Consider the following 23,203-nt stretch of genomic DNA (forward strand, 5'->3'; position numbering starts at 1 on the left):
ATTTCTAGCACACTGCTTTCTGACATGTTCACAGTTAATGGGGTTTTACAAAGCACATATTAAGTCAGGCTGTACAAGTCCTTAGACACAATTTCCTTCCTTTATAGTTTCATCATGATGTTCTGGTGGCTCTATTTCTGCTCTTCAAACAGTCCTTTGTTGAAAACTCTGGTTTAACATACCTGGAGCAAGAAAATCACCACGTGTTTACATTATTGGTTTAATATCATCATTATCATTGTTGAGGACATTCCTACATCACTGTTGAACCAATTTTGGGAAAGAGAAGCAGGTGGAGGACCCCTTGGCGGATCTGCTTGGTCTTCACACTATAGATGATTGGGTTGAGCACTGGTGGAACCAACAAGTAGATATGTGCCATGAAAATGTGTATGAGGGGTGAGGAATGTTTGGCAAAACGATGGACAAGAGATAGTCCTATCATAGGCACATATAAAATGAGAACAGCACAGATGTGGCATGCACACGTGTTGAGGGCCTTGAGCCTCCCCTCACGGGATGCAATTCTTAACACTGAGTGAAGGATAAAAACATAAGACACAAAAATACCCAAAGAGTCCAAACCCCACAACATAATGATCACAACCAGCCCGTATATAACATTAAACTTAACGTCAGCACAAGCAAGACGGATAATGTCCTGGTGCAGACAGTAGGAATGGGAAAGGACATGAGAGTGACAAAATGGAAAGAAGGCCAAGCGGGCTAGAAGAGGAATTATTGGAATAGCACTCCTGAGCAGGGCTGCAATCCCAATCTTGATGATGAGTTTTGGAGTGAGAATGGTAGCATAGCGCAGAGGGTGACAGATAGCCACATACCGGTCAAGAGCCATGGCCAAGAGCACAGATGATTCCGTGAAGGAAAAAGTGTGAATTAGAAACATTTGAAACACACAGACACTGAACTGGATCTCCCTGGAAATGGACCACAGCACCCGGAAGAGTGATACCATTGTGGGCAGGGACATGCCCATGTCAGTGAGAGAAAGCATGGCCAGGAAATAGTACATGGGCTCATGGAGCCTGGGGTCTGTCCGGATAACATGCAGTATGGTGCAGTTGCCCACTATCCCAACAAGGTAGAGGAGGCAGAATGGGATGGAAATCCAGTGGTGAAAGTCCTCATAGCCAGGGACACCTGTGAGATAAAATGTGGAGGACAGGATACTGCTGGAGTTTGGGGTTGCCATAATGCTGACTGTTAAAATGTAATCCAATTCCACAGTCACATTCCAGAGCGGCAATTACAAGACCAGGATCTGTGTCAGGTGAAGAAAAAGCAAAACAAGCTTCAGTGTTTACCTTCAATCACTCCTTAACCCATCCCCACTTTTCTGCTTTGTCCACTCCATTTCATTGCTAGGTATTATCAGTAAAGTAAAATATTTAGTTTATAACCAACAGCACATTCCTTGCTGCCTCTGAGATACAAACCCATTCCATATTCTCTGGAGAAATGGATGATTTTCTTCCAAAGACTCTACTCCAAGCAGCACACACAATTCTATTTTTAGAATTTGGTTAGAAACTTTCTTGTCCTGAGATATTGGTCTTATATTAATCTTTCTTTTCTGTTTCCTTCAGTGATTTACATTAAACTATTTTATTTGCCTAAGCTTGGTGTTTTCTTTCAGAATGTTAAAATCCCATGCATGACACCCTTATGGAATTCAAGCAAATATACTTCAGAATGATTCTTGTCCTACTAACATATCCGCAACTATATAATTGATGTCATAGGCCTGATTTCTTCAGACAATCAACTATTATACCAATTTATTTTTGTTCTGTCCTCACCAAACTAATTATAAATTAAGATAGACAATTAAAATAATGTGCACATTTTTAAAAGAAAATTTTGTAATGATAAAATGTGTAATTTTTGAAAAATATAGTTAACTGATTTTTAAAATTCAGAATATCATTTATACTATGTTTTAGCTTGTAAACAAGTTTATTGTACAAAAAAATGAAAAAGAAAGATGATAGATAGATCCAGCCTGTGGAAAAATTGAATAGAAACTCATATTGGAAGCAAATTCAAGATAAACATAATAACCACAATGAAAATATGATCAGAATAAGCTTATTGACATTTGACCTTGACACTAAATGATTTGTACTCAGATCAAATGAAACAATGATTTCTCCTGCTTGTTCCATTGTCAAGAAAGTCATCCTTAAAATAAGGGAGATGATATGCTTCTTAAAAACCCCACTTGTGCCTCACTTGTCAAACACCTACACACAACAATATGCTGGTAAGAACAATTACAATTCTTAGAAAGCCTACTTTCCATCCTAAGTAAATAGATTGGCATTGTCCTGTCCTGTTGTCTACTCTGGACCTTTGAGAGACTAAATTCCTTTCCAGACTCTTTTTAGTCACATGGATATAAGCTTTGATCGGGGTAGGGAATACCCAGCCTGTGGACCCTAATTTTCAGTACAATCATGCCAAATGTTTATTTTCTTTGGTTACAGAGAAGGTGACATTTTTGGGGAGGCATAAAAATTATTTTTTCAAAGTTGAAAAGCAAGACAATTGTGAAAAAAAATATTGCCTAGGTTGCAGAATCAGAGAAATGAAATATTACCAAGCGAGGTGGTGGAGAGATTTCTGCTTAAACCCTCAAAAAAGAAGTTTTTGAGAAATGTTTCAGACTGGCCTCAGAACCAGATATCTTCCAGCTTTCCATTAAAGTTTATGTTTATCTGAAAAATGCTCAGATCTGAATAAACAGTGAGACTAAATGGAAGGCAGATTTCCAAGTTCTCATTATGCCTGAGAAAATGGGAAGGGCTGTAGAACAAAAACTGACGTGAAGAGAAGTCTGGGCATTTAAAGCGATAATTGGCCAGAAGCATGAGATAGGCAAGTCCAAGGTCAAAGAAGAGGGGGTGATTTGGGGGTAGTTATGAGGGAGACAGAATGGGGGAATTAGCGAGGATTTAAGCATACAATTGCAAAATATGTGAGTATAATTTAATTGTGATAGAAGCAAAAACACAGACTGAATTTACTCTTGAATTTACTTGCTTGATTTCTTGCTTTTGAATCTTCTGTGTCTTAGAAAATTGCTGTTATCAAACATACCAAGAAAATACCTGTGCAGGGTTGGAGAACTTTTTTTCTGACAGGAACTATTTGGATATTTCTAATATCGTTCACTGACCATAAAAACTATCAGTGAAAATCAGCCTCCTATGGATTTATTGAATTTAGAGTCCTGCCTGCAACTACCTTGGACAGGACCAAAACCAGTGACATAATAATGACAATAATGCTTTTATGTATATTGGTAGAGCAAAAAAAAAATGAAGAAATTCTGTGTTATCCTCTCAAAGAACCATCAGGAATGGTCATTTCAAAAAAAAAAAAAATGAGATTCTGTTAGGTGCTGCATTGGAAATTTATGTCAGTTTCTTCTCCATTTCATGAGGTGAACCTCTGTAAGACCAAAGATACAGATTGTTTATTTATCTTTTTCTGTCCTCTGAAACTCTTCTGATAACTATGAAAATCCTACCTGTGGATTCTTCATTCTTTTCACCACTAATCTTGAAAAAAGAAAATAGTGCATGTTTGAATGGGAAGTTTGACCATGAAAAGGAATGAAACTGTTAGAATTTTAGAGACTTAGAATTCTGAGTAGATGTATTAATATTCTGAACATATATATTCACTGTATTCCATACATTCACTAGTATTTGGTCATCCTATTATTCTACAATCCCTTAAGTTGTAGCACTGCTTCATTTTGACAGCCCACATTCTACTGCACCCATCCCTACAATTTTATGTTCATCATATGCCCCTGTGATGTTTTCCTTCCCAGAGGTGGAGGAGGACACAGTTCAATTAAAAAACTTGGAGGTCTAAAGGACTTAAACATGGAGTTGAGGAAGATCTCTGATACACAGTTAAAAATCATTCTAAAAATCACTGATATTTGGGATTGGAAGAAACCTTGATGGGTATCTGATTAAATTCCAATTTTATTCTGAATTTCCTTCTTTTCTATGTTTAAAAATACACTTTCACCCTGTGTAACAACACATCCATGGATAATGTCTGCTGCCATGACAGTCCACGGCATCCTTTAAAAAGCCCTGTCTATCTTAAAAGGCTGAGTCTAACTTTTATAAGAATGACCACGAACAATAAATATATCTTGGTGATGTTATATCCTGAATAAGGCTGAAAAATCTCTCCTTCTTGAACCAAACTGTGTGTCCTCCTTCTCACACTTTCAATGTTCTTCTTCTCTCTTTTGTTTCTGAAAGTTCCCCATGCATTTCCCTGTTACTTCTCACCTTTATTTTTGTCCAGGTCTCACATACATGGTAGAGTAGTTTCTCTTGCTGTGTATGATTGGACTCATTTTCAGAACAAGAATGAATTAATAAGCCTTCTGTCAGTCCCGGGAGATATGAGACTCTATGACAAGTGCAGGGCAGTGGTTGTAACATATTTAGTGCCAGCACTTCAGTTTATCTCTCTCTCTTTTTTTTTTTTTTTTTTTTCAGTTTATATCTCTTCCCGAAGTTCTCTTTTAGCACTTTCCTATTGCAACAGAATATTGCAGCTTAGGAGTATGGAGAAAAGAATCCTGCGGAGCTTCTTAAATATTCATTGCCTCACTTACTGGAACAAATAATGTAATGTGGGTTGAGGTGAGATTTTGGTTTGCATTTAAAATTTGGTAAAACACCAAAGAATTTTAGACACAATGTGGTCAGTGAGAGGGACTTTTTAAAAGACTTAACTGTGGAGGGTCATTGAGCCCATGACCACATTGTTACCACTCAAATCTCTTTTGCTGTGCCATACAGTTCTTTCAAATGAAACATATTAAGAAATTTTATCTGACTACAGATAAGTTTTCAATCAATGAACAAAACCTCTATATATTTGTTAATAATACTGAATCAGATATGCCTGTTTATTGATTGAGCCATACAGCAGGGTTTGAATGTTGACTAATGATTGATTTTTTAAAAATCTCTATTCAGTGATATAAATAGTAATTGTAATACAATTTCATTTAATAGAGAAGTTAGTTTTTTAAAATAAAGTGTGTAAGATTGCTAGTCTTCAGGCATCATTACTTTTTTTTTTTTTTTTTTTTACAGGCAGAGTGGACAGTGAGAGAGAGAGAGACAGAGAGAAAGGTCTTCCTTTTGCCGTTGATTCACCCTTCAGTGGCCGCCGCGGCCGGCGCGCTGCAGCCAGCACACCACGCTGATCCGAAGCTAGGAGCCAGGTGCTTCTCCTGGTCTGCCACGCTGGTGCAGGGTCCAAGAACCTGGGCCATCTTCCACTGCACTCAGAGAGCTGGCCTGGAAGAGGGGCAACTGGGACAGAACCTGGTGTGCCAGCGCTGCAGGCAGAGGATTAGCCTATTGAGCTGTGGCGCCGGCCTCAGGCATCATTACTTTTAATACATTCAATCAATACCTGGATTTTTCAGGAACTGATAACTTCAATAAGAGGAACAGTTCTCATAAGATTTGGTTTATTACTAAGTAAACGTACCACACCATCTAGTCTATGACGGTGAGAGTCTATGTATACCATATCACAAGGAAAACCCTTCCCTCTTCATTATTTTACCTCCCCTGATGAAACTAACTACCAGAAAAATGATTTGTCCTTTTTGCCTTCACTGGCACTGGATGTCTTCAGGATTCACCTTGTACATCATTTCTTTAAAATTATTTTATTTTTATTTTAGGGGGAGAGACGGAGAGAGAAAACACAACACAACACACACACACACACACACACACTCACACAGTATGAATACTCTGACCCACTGGTTTACTCCCTAAATGCCCTCAGTGGTTAGTATGAGGCTGGGACTGAAACCAGGAGCTAGGAGTTCAATTGACATGTTCCACAGAGGTGGCAAGAACCCAGTTAGTTGATCCACAGAGCTACCTCCTAGGATCTTCTTTAGCAGGAAGCTGAAATCAAAAAGCTGGAGCTGAGCATTTCACCCAGGTACTCTGATACAAGATTCAGAAATCTTAACTGTTGGGTCAATTTCCTACCCCAATACCAATTTAAATTGACATCATCTACATTTATACAATCAAGAATCCAAAACTTACATATTCATCAGTCAATGAAAATATATGCCATAGGTCCAGCGCTGCGGTGCAGTGAGTTAACCCTCTGCCTGTGGCGCCAACATCCCCTATGGAAGCTGGTTCTAGTCCCAGCTGCTCCTCTTCCAATCCAGCTCTCTGCTATGGCCTGGGAAATCAGTACAGGATGGCTCAAGTCCTTGGGCCCCTGCACCTGTGTAGGGGACCAGAGGAAGCTCCTGGCTCCTGGCTTCAGATCGGTACAGCTCCCGCTGTTGCGGCCATTTGGGGAGTAAACCAGTGGGCAGAGGACATTTCTCTCTGTCTCTCCCTCTCACTGTCTGTAAGTCTAACTCTCAAATAAATAAATAAAATCTTTTTTTAAAAAAGAAAATATATGCCATATGGTTATTTATTTCTGAGAAATAAAATTGCATCCCCTACTACTAAATTCTTGGTTTTATTTGAGAGACAGAGCACCCCCTCCCCCACTAATTTTTAACAACTTTAGATTAGAAGCTCAATCCTGAATGATTAACTAAATAGGGAGAATGTGATGGGCTGATGTCCACCTTTATAGCTGTAGGTAGAGAATTTTTGTTTGTTTGTTTGCTTTCTTATTTGAACACTCGTTTATTCTTTATGACTGTTTCAGAAACAGTTAAAACATGAAACAACTATGCTATTCAAGTAATATTCCATTTGTTGTTTTTATTGTGGCTGTTTTCATTGAACAATAAACTTCAAGATATTGTTTTCTAAGTCAGGATGTAAATATTACAGTCAACCCATGCTCCCTTCCAGCTCAGCTTCCGTGCCTCGGCTTCTGCGCTGTGGGCGTCCTAGCTCTCCCCATAGGTCCTCTGTGTCACATCCACTAGATCCGGAAGAGTTTCCTCTGTAATATTTTCCCAAGCCTTTTCCTGAGACTATAGTAACTCCACTTTTATTAAACTATCTTTTCCCAGACTATCAGTGCACGCCCTCACTATTCCGCCATCTTGGCTCCGCCCTGTAGGTAGAGAATTACCTAGATCAATTAGTATGAGAGAGAGTATAAGGTAGTATCTGGAAAAAGCTCATGCTTAGTCTACTTTCCAGACCTAATCTTTTCAGTATATGGCTAAATTAGACTGCTTGACTTGGTTAAAGATGAGAACCTAAAGGAAACAGGAATACAGAAGAATCGTGGTTGGGGTATTTTCTCCTATTGACTCCACACACAATTCTCCACTTTGCCTTCCTCATGGTGGTGTCATCTCTCTACACAAAAGGAAAGTATACACCAGTTTCCCTTTCTGAGTTATAGAGATCTCTGTATTTTCCTTCAAGAAATTTCACTTCATGACTAGGGACAGCAGCAAGTTCCTAGCTGCAATATCCCTTCTTGAATTTCCTAATTCTTAATTTTGTGTTTCCAGTGATTCCTACATCAAGTTCTTTAAATTCTCTGGTTTAAGCTTGGCATTTATTTGCTGACAGAACCTCAATTGCTACAAATGGGAAATGCCTATCTTATAGGAGTATACCTACAGACATCTCTCTGTCACATTCTACTTTCTGTCTAACTGTTTATCAATACAACCATCTACAAGTTTATCAAGATTGAATTTCTTTAAAGACTTATTTATTTATTTGAAAGTCAGAGTTACACACATAGAGAAGGAGAGGCAGAGAGAGAGACAAAGAAGTCTTCCAGCCGCTGGTTCACTCCCCAATTGGCAGCAATGGCCAGAGCTTTGCTGATCCAAAGCCAGGAGACAGGAGCTTCCTCCAGGTCTCCCATGCGGGTACAAGGGCCCAAGGACTTGGGCCATCTTCTACTGCTTTCCCAGGCCATAGCAGAGTGCTGGTTCAGAAATGGAGCAGCCAGGATTAAAACTGGCACCTGGGCCAGTGCCGTGGCTCACTTGGTTAATCCTCTGCCTGCAGTACTGGCATCCCATATGGGCGCCGGTTCTAGTCCTGGTTGCTTCTCTTCCCATCCAGCTCTCTGCTGTGGCCCAGGAGGGCAGTGGAGGATGGCCCAAGTGCTTGGGTCCCTGCACCCGCATGGGAGACCAGGAAGAATCACCTGGCTCTTGGTTTAGGATCGGTGCAGCGCCGGCTGTGGTGGCCATTTTGGGAGTGAACCAATGGAAGGAAGACCTTTCTCTCTGTCTCTCTCCCTCACTGTCTATGACTCTACCTGTCAAATAAATAAATAAATAAAAAGAACTGGCACCCATATGAGATGCTGGCCCTGCAGGTGGCGGCTTTACCCCCTATGCCATAGCACTGGCCCCAAGATTGAAAATTTGAGCTACATTTTTCTTTGTTTTTTTCTTTTTTGTTTCGTTTTGCTTTTAAGGGTGTTTGGGCAACTGGAAAACCAAATTATTATTCTCATCTTCCCTGGCTATTGTCATTGATATCATTAATCACACTTTATTGTTTATTTATTTGTTAGATATTTATTTACTTATTTATTTGAAAGGAAGAGTCACAGAGAGCAAGAAGGAGACAGAAAGAGAAAGAGAGATCCTCCACCCTTGGTTCACTCCCCAAATGGCCACAATGGCTGGACTGGGACAGACTCAAACCAGGAGCCAGAAGGTTTTTTGGGATCTCCCACATGGTTAGCAGAGTTCCAAACACTTGGGTCATCCTCTGCTGCTTTCCCAGGCACATTAGCAGGGCTCTGGATCAGAAGTGAAGCAGCAGGACTCAAACCAGTCCCCACATGGGACACAGGCATGACAAGCCACAGCAGGGGCTCCCCATTATTTTCTTACAAAAAGCCTAAAGTCTTGCTTTTTTATAATTTTTACTCTTTTTTAACTCCCAAAGCCAGGTAGATGACTTCAAAACAAAACAACAAAAAAAGGGCAATTGCACAACTCTAAGAAAGTTTCAGATACTCATAAATCTTCACCTATTTAGTTCTTCTACACACAACAATGAGAAAAAGCCAGGACTAGAGAAAGAATGAGTGATGACAGAGATTAAGCCAGCCTAAAGAGCAAGGAGATAAGAGGCCTCTCTGAAAAATGAAGGGAAAATAAATTCCTTCAGTGGCATTGTGCACAGAATGGAGTGGATGGGAATCAGCTAGCTTTTGCCCTAGAAAGTGGTCACCGTTTATGAAAAATACAATTATCAAATCAGAAATGAAGAAAGAACACCTTTGTCACATGTAACCCTACACTATATGAAAGAAGAGAAGGAGAGTTCATCAACCAGAAACTAGGTTCCTTTAAATCTTATGATAGCAAGCTTTCTTTTTCTATTTGTGAAATTCTAACCCTAATTCCAAAATGTATCTTTTGTCCTAGAGGGAAAGATGGGCTTATTAGGGTAGATAGTACACTTGATACTCATAAAGAAAACAGGGAAGTAGAGCTGATAGTCATAAATAACACATGGCTAAAAGTTTTTGAGTATTTTTAAATTTTTCATTTTTTTTAAATTTTCAATTAGAGAAAGGTTTTCAACATGCTACTTCATTCACCAAAATGCCCACAAAAGTTGTAGCTGAGTCAGATAAAAACAGGAGCCCAGATCCCAAGACCCCAGTTTGTCTCTCATATGGGTATCAGGAACACAAGTACTTGAGTCATCACCTGCTGTCTCCTGGTGCACATTATCAAGAAGCTCTCTCAGAAGTGGAGACAAGGGGCCAGAGCTGTGGCACAGCAGGTTAACGCCCTGGCCTGGAGTGCCAGCATCCCAGATGGGTGCCAGTTCGTAGACCCAGCTGCTCCACTCTTTTTTTTTTTTTTTTTTTGACAGAGTGGACAGTGTGAGAGAGAGAGAGAGACAGAGACAGAGAAAAAGGTCTTCCTTTACCATTGGTTCACCCTCCAATGGCCGCTGCAGCCAGCGCACCGCACTGATCCAAAGCCAGGAGCCAGGTGCTTCTCCTGGTCTCCCAGGCGGGTGCAGGGCCCAAGCACTTGGGCCATCCTCCACTGCACTCCCAGGCCACAGCAGAGCCAGTTGCTCCACTTTTGTTCCAGCTCTCAGCTATGACCTGAGAAAGCAGTAGAGGATGGCCCAAGTCCTTAGGCCTCTGCACCTGCGTGGGAGACCCAGAGGAAGCTACTGTCTCCTGGCTTCGGATCAGCATAGCTCTGGCCGTTGCTGCCAATTGGGGAGTGAACCATCGGATGGAAGACCTCTCTCTATCTCTCTGTCTCTCTTCTCTCTGCGTAACTCTGACTTTCAAATAACAGTAATAAATAAATCTTTAAAAAAAAAAAAGTAGAGATTGATAGATATAAAATACACCCATGGAAGTGAAAGCAAACAAAGTAGAAGTAGATATGTTTGTATTATAAAATGAGGAAAGAAGAGTATATTATTATGTATGAGGTGCATTTATTCAAAATCATCTTGAGACATCTAACTCAAAATATTATGGAAATATTGGTTGGTATATAATGACTATATATTGCACATCTGTGACAGTAGAATGAAGTTTTGCATAATGAGAACAGTATAAACTTTATAATCATAAAATCTTGTTAGAATTCTTATGCTTCCATCACTATTTCTGTAATGCTATTGTATTACCTCTAAACATCTAGGATTTTATTTCCCAATTAGTAACATTGGGTAAATGATATTGACCTTACATTGCTTTTCCAACTAAAATATAACATATTCAAAGACTCTAGGGTGATGTATTTTTTCATGTTAGGAACAACAAATTATTACTTTTCTTCCTTGCTTCATATAAAAAGTGGTGGGAACTGAGATGACACTAATAGCATATAAAATGAAGTACCAGGTATATTTATCTCTGTTGTGACTAATATGTTTAGATGAAAATAATAAAAGTCATGAAGTATCGGGTACAATAAGGAACCTATAGCAGAGCTGAAGTAGAGAATTAAGATTTTTGAAAATTAGGTTTAAAGTAATTTGATTGGAAAATTCCAAATATTTCTCTTGAAACAGAAGTTGGTATAAACATGTCCGTCATCCTCATATTTTTGGAAGACACAATCAGTCTGTAAGCTCCAGATGCAAAAGCCAACCCAGCCTAAATTCTCCTAGAAATAGATTCTGTGTGAGTACAAGGAAAAACAATCATTTTATGATCTGTTGAAAAAATGAGTACGTATCTGGAAGTGCTCAGATGTCAGCTGGAAAACTATTTCAAGATACTATTAAGAAGGGAAGTCTGATGTATACATCAAAAGCTAATTTTGCCTCTTCAAAATAAAAATAAACAGTGAATTCAAAAAGTGGTATTGAATATTTATTGTACCTAGATGGTTAACAAAGTTTTTTTTTTTTTCAAAATCAATGTGCAAGAGTTATGATTTGATTTACAAAGTTAACATTTTGTGTCTGGTTGTGTACTTTTTGCCTAGTGCCCTAAGATTTTTTTTTTCAATCTAAAGGACAATGTTGACAGGTTTTTTTTTTTTTTAAATGTGATGTGTTGGGTTCTTCTAGGTTCATTTATTTGTGTCCAGATTTGGTTGTGATGACCTTGGAAGAAATATTTTTCTCCAAAAAGAAGATTCCACAAAAGACAGAGGACAGTGGCACCATGGGACCAGACAATACATCTCAAATATTTCCAAACTCCTTCTTGCTGATGGGCATCCCAGGACTAGCACACCTGCATGTCTGGATTGGGATTCCCTTCTGCTCCGTGTATGTGGTGGCAGTGGTTGGGAATGTGACCATGCTGGCTGTGGTGAGGGCAGAGCGAAGTCTCCATGAGCCTATGTTCCTCTTTCTGTGCATGCTGTCCATCACTGACCTGGTCCTCTCCACATCTACATTGCCTCGCATGCTCTGTCTCTTCTGGCTCAGAGCCCATGACATTATTTTTGATGCTTTCCTGGCCCAAATGTTCTTCATTCACAGCTTTACTGCCATGGAGTCAGGCTTCTTCCTGGCCATGGCCATTGATCGTTATGTGGCCATCTGTGATCCTCTACACCATGCATCAATCCTCACCCATGGTCGCATTGCCAAAATGGGAGCTGCTGTGATCCTCCGGGGAGTGGGCTTCTTTTCTCCACATCCCATCCTGCTCAAGCACCTCCCCTACTTCAGGACTCAAATCATTGCCCACACCCGCTGTGAATTTATGACAGTGGTGAAGCTGGCATGTGTGGACACAGAGCCACCAAGTGCTACAGCCTCAGCATAGCCTCTGTCATTGGTTCTTGTGATGGATTTTTCATTGCTGTCTCTTATGTTCTGATCCTCCATACTGTCTTCCGTCTTCCACCTCGGAAAGCTAGTCGTAAAGCTCCAGGCACATGTGGGTCCCATGTCTGTGTTATCGTTGTTTTCTATTCCACAGCTGTCTTTACCTTCCTGACCCATCGTTTTGGCCACAATGTGGCCCCCCAAATACATATCTTCATTGCCAATATGTACCCTCTGGTACCACCTTTTCTAAACCCCCTTGTCTACGGTGTTGGGACAAGGAAAATTCAAGACAAAGTCCTTAGTTTTCTAAGGATGAAAGTTGCCTGATGGTGTTAAAATTTTTTGCTGGGATGATATCAGAATGTGAAGTGAAGAGGGCAGATAATTAATTCCTTTCCAATAGTTGACATTCAATTTTCTCTGATAGAACTGATATTTTATCAGATTTTAATGAGAAACAATGACCATATATGATAGAAGTCCTGCACTTTTAATTAAATTAATAAGTGTAATATATTTTTTGTGCACCTGAGCCTCATGCTGTTTACTCAGAACTTGATAAATGCAATGGGAATCTTTTGCTGTTCCCTGCTGTTCCAACTCATTATGTAACTGCGGGTAATAGTTTACTTTCAATTAACATATGATCCAAAAAAGGAAGAAACCTATAAAGCCTCAAAAATTTCCATTAAGAATCTACAAAAAATAAATAAATGATTACTGTTAATATTCTATAGAAAAAGAAATATAACTGGTTTAGTATTCTTTGAATACATCAAGTAATCTTGCTTATATTTACAATGATTGACACACAGGACATGTTTTCAAACATTAAGTATGGAATGCTTCAACATTTCAGTATCAAGTCAACACCATATTGCTGATAGAATATTCTCTCTATTATAAGTAACATGGTTGTTTCTCCCTCTCTCTGTAACTCTGACTTTCAAATAAGAGAGGGAGGAGATGTACAATTTGGGACATGCTCAATCGGACTTGCCCCAAATGGTGAAGTTAGAAATGTGCCAGGGGATTCCAATACAATCCCATCAAGATTGTGTGTACCAATGCCATCTCACTAGTCCAAGTAATCAATTTCAATTCACAATTGATCACACTGATAGGTCTAAGAGTCAAAGGGATCATACAAACAAGACTAGTGTCTGCGAATACTAACTGATAGAATAAAAAAAGGGAGAGAACGATCCAACATGGGAAGTGGGATACACAGCAGACTCATAGAATGGCAAATGTCCTAAACAGAACTCTAGCCTCAGAATCAGCCCTTAAGGCAGTCGGATCTGGCTGAAGAGCCCATGAGAGTATTTTGGGCTTGGAAAGCCAAGACACTCTGGTTAAAAAAAAATGACCTAAATGAAAGATCTCTGTGAGTGAGATCCCAGTAGAAAGAATGGGCCATCAAAGAATCAAAGAAGGAGGTACCTTTCTCTGAAGGGAGGAGAGATCTTCCACTTTGATTATGACCTTGTCTAAATAAGATCAGAGTCAGCGAACTCAAGAGGCTTCCATAGCCTTGGAAACTCATGACTAAAGCCTAGGGAGATTTCTGACACCATAAATAAATAAATAAATTTCTAAGAAAAAAAAAAAAAAAGAGTGACATGGCTTGTTATTGGTTTGTTACCTAAACAAACACATGGCCTCTTTAAACCTTAGTCACAGGGTCTCCAGAGGGTAAAAATAACTTCATGCTTCACATTGCAGACTTCAGAATTTGCAGAGTACTCATTCAGGCCCAGTGAGCTTGATTCATAGGAGATGTCTTTAGGTAATACATATATCACTTTTTATTAAAGGAGAAAGTATATGATCATAAATAACTCAGTTTATATCAGATCAGGGTAATTATGCCACTGGAATTGTTCAAAAAGAAATTCTTGAAAAGAAAAGAAATATTTTAGGGTTCAGCATTGTGGCATGGCAAGTTAAGCTGCCACCTGAGAGGCAGGCATCCTATATGGGTACTGGTTCAAGTCCCAGTTGCTCTACTTCTCATCCACGTCACTGCTAATGTGCTTGAGAAAGCAGTGGAAGACACCCAAGTACTTGGGCCCCTGCCAGCCATGTGAGAGAACCAGATGAAGTTCCAGGTTCTTGGCTTTGGCCTGGTCCAGGCCCAGTAATCATGGTCATTTGTGGAGTGAACTGGTAAATGGAAGATTGATCTCTCTCTCTCTCTCTCTCTCTCTCTCAATCTGCCTTTCAAATAAATAAATAAATCTGTAAAAATATATTTTTACTAGAAACATTAAAATGTTTCCTTCTTAAAAAATGTATTTCCTGGGGTCAGTGCTGTGGCACAGCAAGTACAGCCACTGCTTGCGATGCTGGCATGCCATATGGGTGTCAGTTAGAGTCCCAGCTGCTCCACTTCCAATCCACCTCTCTGCTATGTCCTGAGAAAGCAGTAGAAGATGACCCAGGTCCTCGGGCTCCTGCACCCAGGTGGGGGACCCAGAAGAAACTCCTGGTTCCTGGCTTTGTATCAGCTCAACTCTGGCTGTTGTGGCCATTTGGGGAGTGAACCAGCATGTCAAGACCTCTCTCTCTCTCTCTCTCTCTCTCTCTATCTGCCTCTGCCTTTCAAACAAAATAAATTAATCTTAAAAAAATGTGGCTCCTTCCTTAACTCCCTGTTTACCACAAGATGTGAATTACTACAGAGACAGTAAATATGTGCTGCATTCCAGTGATGGCCTCTTTCTGGTGGTTTATGATTTGTACAGTATCACTTCTATCTCCTTTCTTTGTACCCTACTTTCTTTTTTAAAAAAAGCATATTCCTGGATTTTAAAAAATTTATTTATGGCATACAAGTTTTATGTATTTCATATACAGATTCAGGAACATAGTGATACTTCCCATCCTAACCTCCACCCTACCCACCCAGCCATCCTTTTTCCTCCTCTATCTCCTAATCTCATTCTTAATTTTTTAAAGAACTATTTTCAGTTTACTTTATATTAAGACTAACCCTATGATAAGGAAAAAAGTTCAACAAATCGTAAGAAGAACAAAATGCTGTTCCTCCACCATAGAGACAAGGGCTGTAAATAATCATAGGATCTCAAAATGTCAATTTCATTCCTATACATTAACTTTTAGGTACTCTGTTAGTTACCACAGCTCAGGGAAAACATACAGTATCTGTCTTTTGGGGACTGTGTTATTTCACTAAGTATAATGGTTTCCAGCTGCATCCATTTTGTTGCAAAAGACAGGATTTCATTTTCTAACCACTGAGTAATATTCCATAGTGTATATATATACCATAATATCTTTTTTTAAAGATTTTATTTATTTTATTTGAGAGGTAGAGTTACAGACAGTGAGAGGGAGAGACAGAGAGAAAGGTCTCCCTTCCTTTGGTTCACTCCCCAAATGGCCGCAGCGGCTAGAGCTGCACCGATCCGAAGCCAGGAGCCAGAAGCTTCTTTCTGATCTCCCACACAGATGCAGAGGTCCAAGGATTTGGGCCATCCTCTACTGCTCTCCCAGGCCATAGCAGAGAGCTGGATTGGAAGTGGAGCAACCGGGACTAGAACTGGCACGCATATGGGATGCCAGCACTGCAGGCAGAGGTAATTAACCTACTGCGCCATGGTGACAGCCCCACCATAATATTTTTATTCCATAGTGTATATATATATACATACACACACACACACACATATATATACACACACACCATAATATCCCAATTGATGGACATCTGGGTAGATTCCAAATGGCCACAAAGGCCAGGGCTTTGGCAGGCTGAAGCCAGGAACCAGGAGCTTCTTATGGTTATCTCACATGAGTGCAGAGGGCCAAATATTTGGAACATCCTCTTCTGCTTTCCTAGGCACGTTATCAGGGAGTTGGATCAGAAATAGAGCAGCTGAGAGTCAAACCAACACCCATTTGGGATGCCAGGTCACAAGTGACAGCTTTACTTGTAACACCTGCCCCAGCATCTTATATGATTGTTGGCTTGTGCCTTGGCTGTTCCACTTACAATTCAGCTCCCTCCTAATGACCTGGAAAAAGCAGTGGAAGATGTCCCAAGTATATACAAGGAAAGGAGAAAAGCAAAGGAATAAACAGGAATGGAAAGTGCAAAAGGAAAAGTTGAAGGACTAAAGAAAGGGGCTGATAATAGGAATTTATAAGATACATGATACTTCTCAACCAAGTTTGTCTCATGCTCTGACTGCTTGTGTTTTTGGAACATAAATTCTTTGTGGGAAAGCAACAGCTAAGTTTTTATTTTAAACAAATAAGTATGTTTTTAAAATTGTATTTATTTTTAGTTATTTTATTTATTTTAAAGACAGAGAAACAGGCAGGGAGGGTAAAGGGGGGAGAGAGAGAGAGAGAGAGAGAGATTGATTCTATTAACTGGTTCACTCCACAGATGCCTTCTCCAGCTAGGCCTGGGCAAGGCTGAATCCACGAGCCTCAAACTCAATTCTGATCTCCCAGGTGGGTTGCAGAAACTCAAGTACTTAAATCTTCACCTACTGCCTATCAGGGTACACATTAACAGGATGAATGATTGTAAGTAGAACAAAAACACAAGCCCAGGTACTCCAATATGGGGTGGCAGGTGTCCCAAGCAATAGATTAACCACTGTGCCAAACACCCAGCAAGAAATGTGTTGTTTACATCTGATATATTATTTGTTATATTATTGCTGAGAGTCAAACTTAATTATACAAATCTGAGTAACTCGCCTGCGTATTTCCTTGGTCTTCACACCATACACAATAGGGTTTAGGGCAGGGGGAACAAGTAGATAAATGGTAGACAAAAGAATGTGCACATAGGGGCACACATGACCAAAACGGTGACTGAAGAAGGAAAAGAAGGCAAGGATATAAAATTCCAGGAAGACAACAATATGAGCTGTACAAGTATTGAATGCTTTGAGTCTTGCTTCCTTCTGGGGAAGACGGTAAACAGCTTGAAAAATCAGAATGTAGGAGATGAAGACAAAGATCATGTCAAAACCTAAAATTGCAAAAGCCACAAAGAGCCCATAGGACTTATTAATATGTACATCTTCTGCAGCCAGCTTGACTACAGCCATGTGTTCACAATAAGAGTGGACAATAACCACAGAGTGGAAATGTTTCAGTCTTTTGAGTAGAATGGGTAAAATCCCAACAAGCACCATTGCTCGGATTGCTACCATCAGTACCACCCAGACTAGAAAGAAAGGTGTGAGGATAGAGGTATGCCTTAAAGGATCACAGATGGCAACATAGCGGTCATAGGCCATGGCTAACAGAATTCCAGACTCCATGCCCTGCAAAGCATGGATGAAGAAAAGCTGGGTGAGGCAAACATCAAAAGCCATGGAGAAAGAGTCAAACCAGAAGATGGCTAGCATCTTAGGAGCAATGGCTACACAGAGCCCTAGGTCAGTGGCTGCCAGCACTGCCAGGAAGATGTACATGGGCTGGTGTAGATTTCTCTCTGTCGGGATAATGATAAGCAAGTAGATGTTCCCCAGGAGTGCCACAACGCAAATGCCAAAAAAGGGAAACCCAATCCAAAATTGCACATGTTCTAGTCCAGGAATCCCAACCAGGACCACTGTACTTGGGTTCAGATATGACACGTTGGTAGATCCCAGAAGGCTGCTGTATCCTTTACTCACCATTGTGTGTGATAGCTCTTCAGAGAAAAATGATGGATTTAAAGGAAGAAGGGCACTATTATTCTACTTCTCATAAAACACAAGAAAAGGTAAGGGGGATGGAAATATGACCAAGTGGCATTAATTGTCTGGACATTAATAGAGATCGGTATAAGAATAGAACTTTTGGATATTCCACATTTGCAGGCACATACTATGATCCAGTGTTCATCACCTAGAAATCGTGGAAATAGAAGGAAACTGATCTAACAGCATTGTTTCTTCTTGTCTTCAATGTATTCTCAGATGGTGTCACAGAGGGCCATCTTAACTTTTCTGTCCATATCCATCTCCAAATTCCAGATATATTTCAGATTAGGTGACTTACTCTGTAACACTTAAAGCTGTAGTATGGATCCTCAGCATTATAGCTCTGTCAAATTAGCCCAAAGCTCAGTAACTTCAGATAGCAACAGCCTCTCTCAGTCTTCCCGTTTACTGTGGTTTAGGCAGTAAACTACTTCCTTCACATCTTAATGATTGACTTTCATAGCAGAGAATGAGGAGATTTGAACTTTTAACAAATATCAGTTGAATTAGCTATGTGCAGGCCAATTATCCAGGTTTGTGGAGATGATATGTAGGAGGTATTCTTTCATCAGTAGTGGTTGAGAAGTTTTGACTTAAAAAAATTAATTCTTGCCCATGACTCTTCAAAGTGGATGGATTAGCAGGATTGGGTATAAAGCAATGTAAGCACTCACAAATCTTAGAGGGGACAGAAAGTTGAGAGAAAATATAACAGGTATATAAATTAGGGTCCAAAAATTAGGATGGGATTCAGGCCACAAAAACCTAATCTGTTGGATAACCTCTATAGCTTAAATGACAACACTCTGGTATTTATAATGGAGTTCAACGTAAGCTTGTATTACACACCTCTTTTCACTTCTTGTCACAGATAACAGGGAAAATAATTTCTGACACCTTTGAATACATTGTCCCACTTCACAACTACCTCAAATTTCTGAATTTTTTAAATACATTTCCTAGTTTTCCCCTGGCATACTATGGAGGTTTAAAGCAACTTTATATGTTTTATCATTTTTTATTTTCCATTAATCATGCAACAGTCTTAAAATCATATTAAAGTGTTTTGCATCTTCAATCTGATTGTGCCAAAGCCAAATACATTGACTAAATGGGGAGTATCACTCTGAATAGAGTTTTATGTATTTTTCTTTGAAAGGAGGAACCTGACGGGTTACTTCTATAAAACCAGAAGAGTAATTGAAATGGTTTATATGGAATAGGAAAATATATGTGTGGTCTATATAGAAAGTCCACAAAGTATTAAAATATGTAATGCTTTAGTAATTGCTGGACAGTAGATTTTCTTACATGAATTTCTATAGCCACACACATCTGTAGGCTCAGGCCAAAATAATAAACAAATAAAGATTAAAACAACTAGAAAGTTTGTAAACCTAAATTCCTTTTGATGACAATATGGAATGAAGTGAAGCCAAGGAAATGATGGATGTCCTAAAATGACTGCTGATAAATTTAAAAGATTCTTGTGAAGGTGGCACAAGCTTTTAAGCACGGAGCCTAAAGAAACTGCAAAACACTGTCTGTACTTCTAGATAATGAAGTGCTTTCAAGTTTTCAGATGATCTAATCATAAAATTAAAATTGTTAGCCCCAGCCCTTCCATTATAAGTAATAAGGTATTAATTATATTGACTTCATTCCATATAGTGTGGTCTGTAAAATCGTGGGATAAGAATTAAGAAATATAAAATATCAGCCAGCGCCGCGGCTCAATAGGCTAATCCTCCACCTGCGGCACTGGCACACCAGGTTCTAGTCCTGGTCAGGGGCCAGATTCTGTCCTGGTTGCCCCTCTTCCAGTCCAGCTCTCTGCTATGGCCCGGGAGTGTAGTGGAGGATGGCCCAGGTCCTTGGGCCCTGCACCCGCCTGGGAGACCGGGAGAAGCACCTGGCTCCTGGCTTTGGATCAGCGCGATGTGCTGGCCACAGCACGCTGGCCGCGGCGGCCATTGGAGGGCGAACCAATGGCAAAAAGGAAGACCTTTCTCTCTCTCTCTCTCACTGTCCACTCTGCCCGTCCAAAAAATTAAAAAAGAAATATAAAATATCATATAATGCAGGCTCTCCTATTTGCCTCATTATGAGCAATGTGATAATATCACTTAGCTCAGTGAATTATTGAGAAATATAAATAAGATTATATATGAAATTCTTGGCACAAGGTATGGAAAAGAGTAAGCACTCAAAGTTGGATAGCTAATGCATGTCTGAGCCTGTGGAGAACTGTGAAGACAGACACACATACTGCCTTCTTGAGGAAATGTAAAACATAATGAAGAATGAGGAAACTGATCAAACACTTCATCAGTACACAGATCTTCTGGAGCTCATGAGATCTGGAAGCCTAGATATTTCTGTAGTTAGAACAAATGGTCATTCTTAACAATAGCAAAATTATGTCTCCATGCTGTGCAGACCTTAATAGAGTCAGTAAGTTCTGTTAATTTGAGTAATTCGGCAACTTCTGAGAAATAATCCTCATTTATGTAGATGGACAGGGAAAGCTTGAACAGGAACACTATTTTTTTAAAAGAGGTTATATTAACAATTTATTTAAAATTGCTAGGGCAGGCATTTTGTGCAACTTAGTTTTCTATGATAATCAGAACAGAAAATGTTCATTCCTGATCTCTGAATGGAAGAGAGGAATAGAATAGGAGGGTTTCTTAAATAGTGATATTGAAAAGTATAAGAAACAAGAAACAAAAAAACAAATTATTAATGTGCTTGATACAGGGCAGATTGGATTTAGAGGGCTGAGGTATGAGCTATAGTTACTGTGGTAGTAAGACCAGAGTTCTGAACCCATAATAGGGTGATCCTATTTTTTACCTTTTTGCCTAATCGTTCACATCATTCAGTTCATCTGGCTCAAACTAACTCTCCCCCGCCACAAACTACAGACTAGCTCTTCTTTTAAAATTTTAATAAACCAAAAAATACTAGATTTCCTTTTAGTAATTACTGCAAAGTGTTTGTTAAGAATTTTCCCCATAAAATTGAAAAATAGTACTTAATTACCTCTCTTCTATATCTAAACGGCATGATTCTAATGAATTGCTGATATTACCGAACAAAAACAAAATGAAACATTTGGGAATGGAGAAAAAAGATAGCCATGAATAAAGAAAGATTATTACTGAGAGAATCAGGATTAAGGTATCTGACCTGCTATTCCTTTCACTTCTTCCTATAATATGTATAATTAATTGTAAGCCCTGATCATATTCATGTTTCCAAACACGGAGAAGAAACTCACCCATCTATACAGGTAGCCAGCTGACATGCAAGGGCAATGGATGGAATGGCTCTTTGATGCCCGATTTTGGATTTGGAATGGTATTAATAGCCAAGTTTCTCTCATCATCAGCCATTAGCAGTTTCTTTTCCTAGCCATTCTTGGGATCTAAACTAATCCCAGAGCAATGCTGTAGACCTGGTCCCTGGAGAAGTCAATATACTTCTGAGACTCATTCATGCTTTGTAGGAGGAAGATGCTCATTGCTTGAAGGCACATATCCAGAAAGCCTGCAGTTGTTATTCCTGAGAAAATATTTCCAAGGACAGAGAACCAGGAAATGGCAAATCAAATCATGATAAATCTGAAATCATTTAGAGAATGGAAAAGAAAATCTGATTAATAGAGAATTTGCAAATCAGAAAGACAAAAATGGTCATTTGGTCACACTACATTGTACCCCTTACCAACCATATTTATCAAATGTTGTAGCGGTTCTTTGTGCTACTATGCTATCAGAGTAACTTACAGGCTATCTCAATATGATGTGTTTCATAGAATCTTGGAGAATATTTCGAATATTATATTGTTAACAAAGTTATCATAATATACTTATTTGCCAGCAGGTGCCTTTAAATATATCCAATGTTGGATTAGTTGCCTTTTATTCTTTACTACAGGATGCAGGACTTAGTGTATTGGTTCTTAAAATACATTATACAATGTGAAATTCATTACATTTAGTGGTTTAATTAGACATGAACTAATCCCCTAACTCCAACTATCAAGTGATCACTCTTTTTAAAATGTATTTATATATATGAAAGGAGAGAGGAAGAAAGAGAAAGCAATCTCCCATCCTCTAGTTCACTCTCCAAGTGTTTGCAATGTTGTGATTGAGCTAGGCTGAAGCAAAGACCTGTCCAACGACATTCTTCTCAGATTAGAAAAAAACAATGCTGAAATTCATATGAACATGCAAGAGACCCCAAATACCTAAGGAATCTAATAAAAAAAAATCTGGAGATATCTCAATACCAGATTTCAAGACATAATAGAGGGCAGTTTCAATCAAAAGAGTCTGGTACTGGCACAAAAACAGATGGAAAGACCAGTGAGACAAAATAGAAACTCCAGAAGTCCACTCATTTACAACCAACATATCTTTGACAAAGGAGCTGAAATCAATCCCTGGAGAAAGGGCAGCCTCTTCAACAAATTGTGCTAGGAAAACTGGATCTCCACATGCGGAACTATGAAGCAAGACCTCTATCTTACACCTTACACAAAAATAATCACTCAAAATGGATAAAAGACATAAAACTATGACCCAATACCATCAAATTACCAGAGAACATCCAGAAACCCCTGCAAGACATTGACATAGCTAAAGACTTCTTCGAAAAGACCCCAGAAACACTCAGCAAAGTGAAGAGGTAACTGACAGAAAGGCAGAAAATATTTGCAAACTATGCAACTGATAAAGCATTAATATCCAGAATATATGAAGACATCAAGAAACTCAACAACAACAAAACAAACAATCCAGTTAAGAAATGCACATAAAACTTGAACAAACATTTCTCAAGGGGAAATCCAAATAGCCAACAGACACATGAAAAAATATTCAAGATCACTAGCCATCAGGAAAATGTAACACAAAACCACAATGAAGTTTACCTCACCCCACTTAGAATGGCTTTCGTACAAATTAACAAACAACAAATGCTGGCAAGGATGCAGGGAGAAAAGGTACCCTAATCCAGTGTTAGGGGGAGTGTAATCTGGTACAGTCACTATGGGAGACAGTATGGAGATACCTCAGAAACCTGAATATAGGCCTACCATATGACCCAGCCATCCCACTCCTGGGAATTTACCCCAAAGAATTGAAATAAAACCAGCACTGCGGCTCACTAGGCTAATCCTCT

The 23,203-nt window shown here is 39.3% G+C and overlaps 2 protein-coding genes and 1 pseudogene across 2 annotated transcripts; 1 reads left to right on the forward strand and 2 right to left on the reverse strand.

The window, feature by feature from the left end:
- Nucleotides 1-253: 253 nt before the first annotated feature.
- Nucleotides 254-1,213, reverse strand: OLFR630 (olfactory receptor 630). The gene is given in 1 exon segment (NM_001171445.1): nucleotides 254-1,213. A coding segment is annotated over 1 exon segment (960 nt).
- A 10,445-nt stretch (nucleotides 1,214-11,658) lies between these two features.
- On the forward strand, nucleotides 11,659-12,270 carry OLFR605 (olfactory receptor 605). Its single transcript, NM_001171444.1, is given in 1 exon segment — nucleotides 11,659-12,270. A coding segment is annotated over 1 exon segment (612 nt).
- Nucleotides 12,271-16,966: 4,696 nt separating this feature from the next.
- LOC100350380 (olfactory receptor 52A5-like) lies at nucleotides 16,967-17,847 on the reverse strand (annotated as a pseudogene).
- Between the last annotated feature and the right edge of the window lie 5,356 nt (nucleotides 17,848-23,203).

The sequence above is a fragment of the Oryctolagus cuniculus genome, chromosome 1, assembly GCF_964237555.1.
Source record: "Oryctolagus cuniculus chromosome 1, mOryCun1.1, whole genome shotgun sequence".
In the NCBI taxonomy this organism is placed as follows: domain Eukaryota; kingdom Metazoa; phylum Chordata; class Mammalia; order Lagomorpha; family Leporidae; genus Oryctolagus; species Oryctolagus cuniculus.